The sequence below is a fragment of the Oryctolagus cuniculus genome, chromosome 1, assembly GCF_051225735.1.
Source record: "Oryctolagus cuniculus isolate XC-2025 breed Fujian yellow rabbit chromosome 1, ASM5122573v1, whole genome shotgun sequence".
Taxonomy (NCBI): domain Eukaryota; kingdom Metazoa; phylum Chordata; class Mammalia; order Lagomorpha; family Leporidae; genus Oryctolagus; species Oryctolagus cuniculus.
Genome location: NC_142867.1, coordinates 209,333,423 through 209,345,980, shown reverse-complemented (window position 1 = coordinate 209,345,980; position 12,558 = coordinate 209,333,423). Strand labels below are relative to the sequence as shown.

Below are 12,558 nucleotides of genomic sequence, written 5' to 3'. Positions count from 1 at the left end.
GGCAGTGGAGGATGGCCCAAGTGCTTGGCCCTTGCACCTGCATGGGAGACCAGGAAGGAACACCCGACTCCCAGCTTCAGATCAGCACAGCGCCAGCCGTAGCAGCCATTTGGGAAGTAAACCAACAGAAGGAAGACCTTTCTCTCTGTCTCTCTCTGTCTATAACTCTACCTGTCAAAAAGAAAGATAGTAGCTCCACATAATAAATCTAATATCCAGCTATTTCTTCCACACTCTATACCAGTCAGACACACTTGACAGACGTGTTTCACAAACTTTAACTGTCCAAGGAAACAACTCTTCTTTCTTATGTAAAAGAAATAAAGATTTGAAGGAATATTTTACTTGCCTAATAAGTGAATTCTGTACAAACAGTGATACAGGGATCAAGAGCTTCTCCTTATAGTTTAAATAATTTCTAAAGGCAATAAAAGTTCATGTGAATGGACAGTTCTAAGTGCTTTAGAAAAACAGTATTTTCAAATGTTGTCATGGAAACAGAATTCTTTGAAAAGGATTTACACTATATTTTCATTCTGGTAAGAAAGATATTAAAATAATATTTAGAATTAGCATTTTAAAAGTTACTGTCTCAAATAAGATTCTTCTCTTTCATGAACTTTTAAAAAAAGTTATGGTAAAATTTCCTATCTTAATCATTTGTAAGCCGACAGTTCAGAGACATTACATTCAGGTTGTTTTGTACCCATCACCACCACCATCTATCTCCAGAGCTCTCTTCATCTTGCAAAATTGAAATGCTACCCATGAAACAGTAACTTCCTATTCTACCCCTCCTACAGCCCCTGGCTCTATGGACCTGATTACCCTAGATACTTCATGTATCACCTAGAAATTGCCTTTTTGTGACTGGTTTCTTTCACTTAGCATAATATCTTTAGGGGTTATCCATGTCTTAGCATGTGTAGATTTTTTTTTTCACTGTAGTAAAAAACAACATAACACAAAATTTACTATCTTAACCACTTTTTTTTTTTTTTTGACAAGGTAGAGTTATAGACAGTGAACAGTGAAAGAGAGAGACAGAAAGAGAGAGAGAGAGAGAGAGAAAAGTCCTCCCTCCGTTGGTTCACTCCCCAAATGGCCACTATGGCTGGTGCTGTGCCGATCCGAAGCCAGGAGCCAGGTGCTTCTTCCTGGTCTCCCATGCGGGTACAGGGGCCCAAGCACTTGGGCCATCCTCCACTGCCCTCCAGGGCCACAGCAGAGAGCTGGACTGGAAGAGGAGCAACTGGGACTAGAACCCAGCACCCATATGGGATGCTGGTACCGCAGGCGGAGGATCAACTAAGTGAGCCACGGCGCTGGCCCCTATCTTAACCACTTTTAAGTACACAGAACACAGTAACAGTATTAGCTACATGCAAAACTAATCTCTAGAGCTTTTTTGTCTCACAAAACTGAAACTCCATAGTCATGGAACAACTCTCCTTTACTCTCTACCCCAGGCCTTGACAACCACTGTTCTACTTTTTGTTTTGAAGAGTTTGACTACTTCAGATATTTCATACAACTGGAATTGCGCAACATTTGTCTTTTTGTGACTGGCTCATTTCATTTGGCAAATGTCTTCAAATTAAATCCATCTTGCAGCATATGATTAGGTTTCCTTCTTTTTTGAGGTCAAATATTCCATTGTATGTATGCATCACATTTTATTTATCCATTCACATATCCATGAGTTTAGACTGCTTCTACTTTTGGGTATTATGAATAATAATGCAATGAGCCTGGTTCATTTTCCATAATGCTTAGAGATCCTGTTTTCAATTCCTTTTGATATATATGTCTAAAAGTAAGATTGCTGAATCATATGGTAACTTTATTTTTAATTTTTTGAGGAACCTCCATAACATCTACATCATTTTAAATTCCCACCAAGAGAGCACAAGAGGTCTCACTCTACATCCTCACCAACACTTGTCATTTTCTATTTTTTTCTATATTTTTTAAATATTAGTTCATCCTAGAGTCTGAATATTAACTTCTCAACAGATATTTGGTTGCCAAATATTTTCTTCAATTCCATGGGCTGACCTTCTACTCTTGATTTTGCCCTTTGATACACAGACATTTTAATTCTGATGTAATCCAATTTATCTGCTTTTTCTTTGGTTACTCATGCTTACGGCACCATTTGGTGCTATCTAAGAAATTATTGTCAAACTCAAGGCCATGAAGCTTATCTCATGTTTTCTTGTAAGAGTTTTACTGTTTAGGCTCCTCCATGGACTCTTAGGCATTTAGATTTGAAAATTTCCCATTTAAAGCCTTAATGATACTCATTTCGGAGATCACAGCTGAGATTTGTGTATCTGAGGTAGAAGAAACTGTGTACTTTGTCTATCAAAGATATAACTGTGATAACAGTTGCCAATAAAATTATCTGCTGCTTTCAATCACTTTGCACCTCAAATGATAGAAAGGATAATTGTTTTTGTTTTGTACTTTTTAACAAAAAGGTAGGAAGGGCAGGGGAGAAATAATGCAAACAGTAGAGGAAGATTTCTCTTAGTGTTAGGGTAATGCTGGTGTGAGATCTCGTGAGGCCCTGTTTTTTTTTTGTTTTTTTTTGTTTTTTTTTTTTTTTGACAGGCAGAGTGGACAGTGAGAAAGAGAGACAGAGAGAAAGGTCTTCCTTTAGCCGTTGGTTCACCCTCCAATGGCCGCTGCGGCTGGCGCGCTGCAGCCGGTGCACTGCGCTGATCCCATGGCAGGAGCCAGGTACTTCTCCTGGTCTTCCATGCGGGTGCAGGGCCCAAGCACTTGGGCCATCCTCCACTGCACTCCCTGGCCACAGCAGAGAGCTGGCCTGGAAGAGGGGCAACCAGGACAGAATCCAGTGCCCCAACCAGGACTAGAACCCGGTGTGCCGGCACCACAAGGCAGAGGATTAGCCTAGTGAGCTGCGGCACCGGCTAAGGCCCTGTTTTAAGTTCACACAGGTTCTTTTGAAAGTAAGGTATTTTGGGCTAGCGCCGCGGCTCACTAGGCTAATCCTCCGCCTAGCGGCGCTGGCACACCGGGTTCTAGTCCCGGTTGGGGCGCTGGATTCTGTCCCGGTTGCCCCTCTTCCAGGCCAGCTCTCTGCTGTGGCCAGGGAGTGCAGTGGAGGATGGCCCAAGTGCTTGGGCCCTGCACCCCATGGGAGACCAGGAAAAGCACCTGGCTCCTGGCTCCTGCCATCGGATCAGCGCGGTGCGCCAGCCGCAGCGCACCAGCCGCGGCGGCCATTGGAGGGTGAACCAACGGCAAAGGAAGACCTTTCTCTCTGTCTCTCTCTCTCTCACTGTCCACTCTGCCTGTAAAAAAAAAAAAAAAAAAGTAAGGTATTTTGTTGCCTATACCAAAGGTTCCTTCCCTATTATAATTTTGCAGTTTTCCATGTATCTTTTGAAATTATTATCTTCTCCATCCTCTATCGTTGTGCTTTTTGATGTCATCACTGTTAGCATTTTTATGCCTAACTTATTGACTTATTTTCTACATGGTTGGTTCAAAAGCCTAAGGGTGTCTTTGCAAGTAGGCACCAATTTAAGAAGTCTGTTTTTTGAAATCATGCCTCTTCCTTAATACTTCTCAAACACCAATCTGTGCCAGATACTGCAGGAGATACAAAGCTGTAAAACTCAGCAGGAGGGTCTTAGCTCTGAACAGGCAACACTCAATATCACATTCACTTAGAAGGATGCTGGACTGGAAACCAAGCACGCCAACAGGTAGTGTGAGGCACTTCTCAAGAGATCATCACAGCAGGACACAGAGCTGAAAAGGAATTGGCTTTTGTCTGGTCTTCTGGATGACAGTTCAGGTTCAAGGGACACTTGATCCAGTAGGTTTGAGAGGACAAGATGAAGATAAAGCAAGACTGAACCATAGCTCTGAATGCCAGCATAAAATGTCTGATGATCTCTGAGTAAGAGATTAGGACTGACTGAAGCTCTAAGAATCTGTTACGGCAGTGGTACGTAAGGGAGCTACAAGTAGAGAGAGACTGGGGGAAAGGAAGACTATTACATTCCCTTTGTGGAAAAAAATTAACAACACTGATGATAACAGCTGTAGCACTTAATTTTTTTTTTTTTTTTTTTTTTTTTTTTGACAGGCAGAGTGGACAGTGAGAGAGAGAGACAGAGAGAAAGGTCTTCCTTTGCTGTTGGTTCACCCTCCAATGGCTGCCACGGCTGGTGCGCTGCAGCCGGAGCACCACGCTGAACCGAAGGCAGGAGCCAGGTGCTTTTCCTGGTCTCCCATGGGGTGCAGGGCCCAAGCACTTGGGCCATAGCAGAGAGCTGGCCTGGAAGGGGGGCAACCAGGACAGAATCCGGCGCCCTGATCGGGACTGGAACCCGGTGTGCCAGCGCCGCTAGGTGGAGGATTAGCCTAGTGAGCCGCGGCGCCGGCCAGTTAATAATTTTTAAAGCAATTTACTATTTGCCAGACACTCTTCTAAGCATTTTTCATGTCTTAACTCATAACAATCCTATGAGATTTTCTAGGTACAAATGCTATCCATATACCATAGCAGGAAAAACTGAAGCATGAAGAGGTCAATCAACTCTCCCAGCGTCTCACAGCTATTAAGCTGTAGGAGGAACATTTGAATCCAAACAATCTACTCTAGCGCTATACTCCTGGACCACTCAACTATACAACCTATCAGAGAATACTGTGTGTACTCACAATGTCTAAGATTCTAGAAAAATTCAAGGAGTATCTCACCCTTCCCTAAGAAACTTGATAAAGATAAGGTTGATAGTCTTGGTGTTGGGCTCAGCAAGCCAACGCATGTGGCAATATCTTGTGGAAATAGAATATGAGTTCTTGGCCGGCGCCACGGCTCACTAGGCTAATACTCCGCCTTACGGCGCCAGCACACCGGGTTCTAGTCCCGGTTGGGGCACCGGATTCTGTCCCGGTTGCCCCTCTTCCAGGCCAGCTCTCTGCTGTGGCCAGGGAGTGCAGTGGAGGATGGCCCAAGTGCTTGGGCCCTGCACCCCATGGGAGACCAGGAGAAGTACCTGGCTCCTGCCTTCGGATCAGCACAGCGTGCCTGCCGTGGCGGCCACTGGAGGGTGAACCAACGGCTAAAGGAAGACCTTTCTCTCTGTCTCTCTTTCTCACTGTCCACTCTGCCTGTCAAAAAAAAAAAAAAAAAAAATGAGTTCTTGAACAGCAGTTGGCACATATTCAATGCCTACAAAATACTCAGTATTCTTCATACATCATCTCATTTAATTCTCACTAGCAACCTAAGAAGAAGGCATTATTTTTAACCCACATTTTTTTTTTCCAGGTCTGGAAATCTAGGTTCAAAGAAGCTATACCTTTTACTCCTTAGTATGGAGCAGCCAGTGACAGAATTGTAATTAGAATCCATATGCAAATCAAACCCAGGCTGTTTGCCCTTTCTTATGCTCACAGCCTGGAACAGTGGGACAGAAATACTGGTTGTCTAGAAGGCAGCAGCCCTCTGCCCCAGGAAGGGTAGCACCTTACAGGAAAGTCTCTGCAGCCCTGTTAGTGTGCAAAGCTATGGTGGCTGGGCCATATCTTTACCCAGCTAAATATGATACTGGACTAATCCCTGAGTCAGCCCTTGTGCCAAGAACTAGTCTGCAGACTTGGGCAGGACGAAGGCAGTACTGAGGATTCCCACGTATGAAATATAAACATGAAACCTTGAGGTTCAAAAACCATCGGCTTCAGAGGCCATCTGCATGTAGCCCTCCACAGAGAGTGGTTTGAAAAAGCCTTGTCTGAAGAGAACAGAGTCAAGTCATGCGGAATTGAGGAGAGTACCTAGAGATAAGAAACTCAAAAGAACAGAGCTAAATTTCAGGAAGCTGATGTATTGGTTTTCTCGGCTAATTCTCATGTGTTTAACCTCAGAGTTTCTCAAAACTATCTTAGAAAAGTAGTTATGACAATGTTAAATTCAAAGAGTAGCACAAAAAATATGTAACACCAACACAATGAAAAAGAACTGATTTTGATTTCAACATTTTTATATATTTTTTGGAACTTTTCATATTCCTGTAATATACTTATATTACAGTGTTATTGGGCTGGGGGGAAGCACTAATTGAGAAACTTTGAATCAACACTTGGGAACAGAGGGAAAAAACCCAAATTTTACATAGAGTAATATAGCAATTTCCAAAGTACTCAGTAAGAGAACATCAAAAACCATCTGAGATACTTACAAAAAATAGCAATTTCCAGAGCCCAAAGACCACCTTAGAATTTTCCTGGGTAGGGCCCAGGAATTTGGAGTTTAACAAGCTACCTAAGTAACTATGATATTTTTAAACAATTACTTCAATTATCCAAAATTACTTCAATTATCTTTTTCTTTTTAAGGTCCCTGATGACTTATTTAATACTCAAACAAATTTATACTGGAATGTAAGCACATGATATGTAACAGTGAGAATAGGGCACTGGGGTGAAGACGTGGGTGGCCTCATGTCTCACCATTGCTCTCTGCAAACTTCTGAACATCACTCAAGGTTTTCAGTTCTTGTCTTGGACATGCTGCTACACACAGTGCTACAGACTTGATCTTCCGGTTTATCAAGTCCAGATTGCATGGATCCAAAAAGAATACATACCTAAAGCATGGAGAAAGAAACTGAGATATTATTTCACAAAACACATTCTCATTCTCTGCATAGTGACTAGGCCTAAAAGTCTGAACTCCTTCACAATAAGACTGCACAAATCTACTCATAAATGCATTTTAAAAAATTTAAATATACTAGTAACAATGAAAACAGGAGAACTGTAGGAATCACAATTTTTATGGTCTATTTCTCTAACATTTTAATTTTTATCATATACATATATAGATTTTATAAGAAATCATCCTTTTTCATTTTTCTTATTTGTCAATTATAACAAAAAATTACGGCAATATCCCAGTATTTGTTATATAACTTGAATTATAGTTTCTAATTAACTATAAACTATAAACTTCAGTTAATGAACACAAAATTATCAAGGTGAATATATATAAAAAATATATATGAAGTTAGAATAAAAGAATTTAGTTTTCTTTACTTTCCAGAATTCTTACTTTGTAGAAAGAATTTAAATTACTTTTGAATTATATTAACTGTAATACATACTGCTTCTTTTTTTTTTAACTTTTATTTAATAAATATAAATTTCAAAAGCACAACTCTTGGATTATAGCAGCTCCCCCCCCATAACCACCCTCCCATCTGCAATCATCCCATCTCCCACTCCCTCTCCCATCCCATTCTTCATCAAGATTTATTTTCAATTATCTTTATATACAGAAGATCAATTTAGTATATATTAAGTAAAGATTGCAACACTTTGTACCCACACAGAAACACAAAGTGGTAAAGTATTGTTTGAGTACTAGTTATACCGTTAATTCACATAGTACAACACATTAAGACAGAGATCCTACATGGGGAGTAACTGCACAGTGACTCCTGTTGTTGATTTAACAACTGACACTCTTGTTTATGGCGTCAGTAATCACCCGAGGCTCTTGTCATGAGTTGCCAAGGCTATGGAAGTGTCTTGAGTTCGACAACTCCGATCTTATTTAGACAAGGTCATAGTCAAAGTGGAAGTTCTCTCCTCCCTTCAGAGAAAGGTACCTCCTTCTTTGATGGCCCCGTTCTTTCTGCTGGGATCTCATTCGTGGAGATCTTTCATTTAGGTTTTTTTTTTTCCCCCAGAGTGTCTTGGCTTTCCATGCCTGAAATACTCTCATGGGCTTTTTAGCCAGATCTGAATACCTTAAGGGCTGATTCTGAGGCCAGAGTGCTGGTTAGGACATCTGCCATTCTGTAAGTCTGCTGTGTATCCCGCTACCCATGTTGGATCCTTCTCTCCTTTTAAATTCTATCAGTTAGTATTAGCAGACACTAGTCTTGTTTATGTGATCCCTTTGACACTCAATCCTATCACTATGATCAATTATGAACTGAAACTGATCACTTGGACTAGTGAGATGGCATTGGTACATGCCACCTTGATGGGATTGAATTGGAATCCCCTGGTACATTTCTAACTCTACCATTAGGGGTAAGTCTGATTGAGCATGTGCAGAACTATACATCTCCTCCCTCTCTTATTCCCACTCTCATATTTAACAGGGATCACTTTTCAGTTAAATTTAAACACCTAAGAATAATTGTGTGTTAATTAAAGAGTTCAACCGATGGTATTAAGTAGACAAAACAATACTAAAAGGAATAAACATTAAGTTGTTCCTTGACAGTCAGGACAAGGGCTGATCAAGTCATTGTTTCTCATCGTGTCCATTTACTTCAACAGGTTTCCTTTTAGGTGCTCAGTTAGTTGTCACCGATCAGGGAGAACATATGATATTTGACCCTTTGGGACTGGCTTATTTCACTCAGCATGATGTGTTCCAGATTCCTCCATTTTGTTGCCTTTTAGTTTTTTTTTTCATTGTTTTTGACTGCTGTATAGTATTCTAAAGAGTACATATCCCATAATTTCTTTATCCAGTCTACTCTTGATGGGCATTTAGGTTGGTTCCAGGTCTTAGCTATTGTGAATTGAGCTGCTATAAACATTAAGGTGCAGACATCTCTTTTATTTGCCAATTTAACTTCCTTTGGGTAAATTCCAAGGAGTGGGATGGCTGGGTCAAACGGTAGGGTTATATTCAGGTTTCTGAGGAATCTCCAGACTGACTTCCATAGTGGCTTTACTGAACTTCCATAGTTGCATTCCCACCAACAGTGGGTTAGTGTCCCTTTTTCCCCACGTCCTCTCCAGCATCTATTGTTGGTAGATTTCTGTATGTGAGCCATTCTAACCGGGATGAGGTGAAACCTCATTATAGTTTTGATTTGCATTTCCCTGATTACTAGTGATCCTGAACATTTTTTCATGTGCCTGTTGGCCATTTAGATTTCCTCTTTTGAAAAATGTCTATTGAGGTTCTTGGCCCATCTCTTAAGTGGGTTGTTTGTTTTGATGTTGTGGAGTTTCTTGATTTCTTTGTAGATTCTGGTTATTAATCCTTTATCAGTTGCATAGTTTGCAAATATTTTTTCCCAGTCTGTCAGTTGCCTCTTCACTTTCCTGACTGTTTCTTTTGCAGTACAGGAACTTCTCAATTGGATATAATCCCAATTGTTAATTTTGGCTTTGACTGCCTGTGCCTCCAGGGTCTTTTCCAAGAAGTCTTTGCCTGTGCCTTTATCTTGCAGGGTTTCTCCAATGTTCTCTAATAATTTGACGGTGTTGGGTCATAGATTTAGATCTGTAATCCATGTTGAGTGGATTTTTGTGTAAGGTGTAAGGTAGGGGTCTTGCTTCGTGCTTCTGCACGTGGAAATCTAGTTTTCCCAGCACCATTTATTGAATAGACTGTCCTTGCTCCAGGAATTGGTTTTAGATCCTTGATCAAATATAAGTTGGCTATACTGTTTCTTAAAATGGTCCTAGCAGTTAAGATGCCACTGGGAAGCATCTTATTCTATATCAGAGTGCCTGGGTTTGAGTCCCAGCTCCACTTTTGAGTCCAGATTCCTGCTAATGTACACCTCTGGGAAGTGGCAGGCAATGGCTCGAGTGTCTGTCACTAATGCACAAGGCCTGGATTAAATTCCTGGCTTTAGCACAGCTCAGCCTGTGGGGGACATTTGGGGAGTGAACCAGCATAAGGGAGCTCTCTTTCTATTTCTGTCTCTCTGCCTTTCACGTAAGTAAATAAATAAATGTTTAAGTGATCCGTTACAAACAGACAAAATAATCCCCAAATCCTAAATTATTTCCTCTATATCCTATACACTTATATTTAAAAAATGGAAAGATTAAATATAAACCAGACTACAATAGTTGTTTTTTTTTTGTTTGTTTTTGGTTTTTTTTTTTTTTTTTTTTTTTTTTTGACAGGCAGAGTGGATAGTGAGAGAGAGAGAGAGAGACAGAGAGAAAGGTCTTCCTTTTGCTGTTGGTTCACCCTCCAATGGCCACCACGGCTGGCGCGCTGCGGCGCACCAGCGCTGATCCGAAGGCAGGAGCCAGGTGCTTCTCCTGGTCTCCCATGGGGTGCAGGGTCCAAGCACTCGGGCCATCCTCCACTGCCTTCCCGGGCCATAGCAGAGAGCTGGCCTGGAAAGGGGGCAACCAGGAAAGAATCCGGCGCCTTTACCGGGACTAGAACCTGGTGTGCTGGCACCACTAGGTGGAGGATTAGCCTACTGAGCCACAGCACCGGCCAACAGTTTTTTTTTTTTTTTTTAAGATTTTATTTATTTAAGAGGTAGAGTTATAGGCAATGTGAGAGAGAAACAGAGAGAAAGGTCTTCCTTCCGTTGGTTCACCCTGCAAATGGCTGCTACAGCCAGAACTACGCCGATCTGAAGCCAGGAGCCAGGTGCTTCCTCCTGGTCTCCCACACAGGTGCAGGAGCCCAAGCACTTGGGCCATCCTCCACTGCCCTCCCAGGCCACAGCAGAGAGCTGGACTGGAAGAGGAGCAACCAGGACTAGAACCCAGCGCCCATATGGGATGCTGGTGTCTCAGGTAGAGGATTAGCCAAGTGAGCCACGGCGCCGGCCCCTACAATAGTTATTTTTAATGTTATAAAGTAGAAAAGATGACAAAGATAAGATTGCAGATGCTATTTCTGCCCAAAGAGAAAGTGAGGACTAAATACTTCTGAGAAAAGCAAAGTACAATGTTATCGATCAAGGGAGGGCGTATCAGAATGAATGCTTTCATGCTAGGTAAGAATTAGATTTTTTTAAAATTTTGTTTAAATTTGAGAGACAGAGGCCGGCGCCGCGGCTCACTAGGCTAATCCTCTGCCTAGCGGCGCCGGCACACCGGGTTCTAGTCCCGGTCAGGGCACCGGATTCTGTCCCGGTTGCCCCTCTTCCAGGCCAGCTCTCTGCTGTGGCCAGGGAGTGCAGTGGAGGATGGCCCAAGTGCTTGGGCACTGCACCCCATGGGAGACCAGGAAAAGCACCTGGCTCCTGGCTCCTGCCATCGGATCAGCGCGGTGCGCCGGCCGCAGCGCGCCAGCCACGGCGGCCATTGGAGGGTGAACCAACGGCAAAGGAAGACCTCTCTCTCTGTCTCTCTCTCTCTCTCTCACTGTCCACTCTGCCTGTCAAAAAATAAAAATAAAAATATATAAAAATAAAAATAAAAAATAAATTTGAGAGACAGACACACAGAGAGCTCCCATACTTTCATTCTTTACCTACATGCCCACAACAGCTAGGGTTGGGTAGAGCTGAAGCCAAAAAGCTGGAATGGAATCCAGGTCTCCCACATTGGTGGCAGGGACCTAATTACTTAGGCCATTACTGCTGCCTCTTAAGGTCTGCATTAGCAGGAAGCTGGAGTCAAGAGACAGAGCCTAGTATTGAACTCACATACCCTGATGGGGGCTCGTTGTTTAACTGCTAGGCTAAATGTCCACCCCCACATAAGAGTTAAAGAACTTTCAGCGGCCAGCACCGTAGCTCACTTGGCTAATCCTCTGCCTGCGGCGCCGGTACCCCAGATTCTAGTCCCAGTTGGGGCGCTGGATTCTGTCCCGGTTGCTCCTCTTCCAGTCCAGCTCTCTGCTGTGGCCTGGGAAGGCAGTGGAGGATGGCCCGAGTACTTGGGCCCTGCACCCGCATGGGAGACCAGGAGGAGGCACCTGGCTCCTGGCTTCGGATTGGCACAGTATGCTGGACGTAGAGGCCATTTGGGAAGGGAATCAAAGGAAGGAAGACCTTTCTCTCTGTCTCTCTGTCTCTCTCTGTCTCTCTCACTGTCTAACTCTGCCTGTAAAAAAAAAAAAAAAAAAAAGAAGAAGAAGAAGAAGAAGAAGACCTTTCAGCACTAGGTTCAATTCTATTGAGTCCATAGACATTTCTATAAAGTTACGTATATGTCAATAGCCTTTCCCATACTGTTCAACTGTGTTGCTATGCAAAACACAATTCAAATCTGGAACCAGAAAGATAACTAAAAATAAAAGCTATGTGAAAATAATGAAAGGCAAAAAAATGTAAAGTCAATATAAGTACTGGAATGGAGAACATAACAGGATACTAGAAGGCCGGCGCCGCGGCTCACTAGGCTAATCCTCCGCCTAGCGGCGCCGGCACACCGGGTTCTAGTCCCGGTCGGGGCGCCGGATTCTGTCCCGGTTGCCCCTCTTCCAGGCCAGCTCTCTGCTGTGGCCAGGGAGTGCAGTGGAGGATGGCCCAAGTGCTTGGGCCCTGCACCCCATGGGAGACCAGGAAAAGCACCTGGCTCCTGGCTCCTGCCATCGGATCAGCGCGGTGCGCCGGCCGCAGCGCGCCAGCCGCGGTGGCCATTGGAGGGTGAACCAATGGCAAAGGAAGACCTTTCTCTCTGTCTCTCTCTCTCACTGTCCACTCTGCCTGTCAAAAAAAAAAAAAAAAAAAAAACAGGATACTAGAAAAAAAATAAGTAGGGGTGGAGTACCAGAGAGATCTTTGAACACTTCAATTCAGCAAGAGGACCAGGAAGCCTGTGTGAAGCTCAGGT

The 12,558-nt window shown here is 43.0% G+C and overlaps 1 protein-coding gene across 6 annotated transcripts in view; it reads right to left on the bottom strand.

The window, feature by feature from the left end:
• The window catches only part of SLC44A1 (solute carrier family 44 member 1), a 227,171-nt gene that overhangs the window by 117,918 nt on the left and 96,695 nt on the right, over nt 1-12,558 (bottom strand). For 4 of the 6 annotated variants that reach the window (XM_051855994.3, XM_051855997.3, XM_051855996.3 and 1 more), the window contains exon 4: nt 6,499-6,635. The exons of the other annotated variants lie outside the window; for them this stretch is intronic. In XM_051855994.3, the coding sequence (XP_051711954.2) occupies nt 6,499-6,635 (137 nt within the window). The remainder of the gene's footprint in view (nt 1-6,498; nt 6,636-12,558) is intronic. 6 annotated transcript variants of the gene reach the window in all.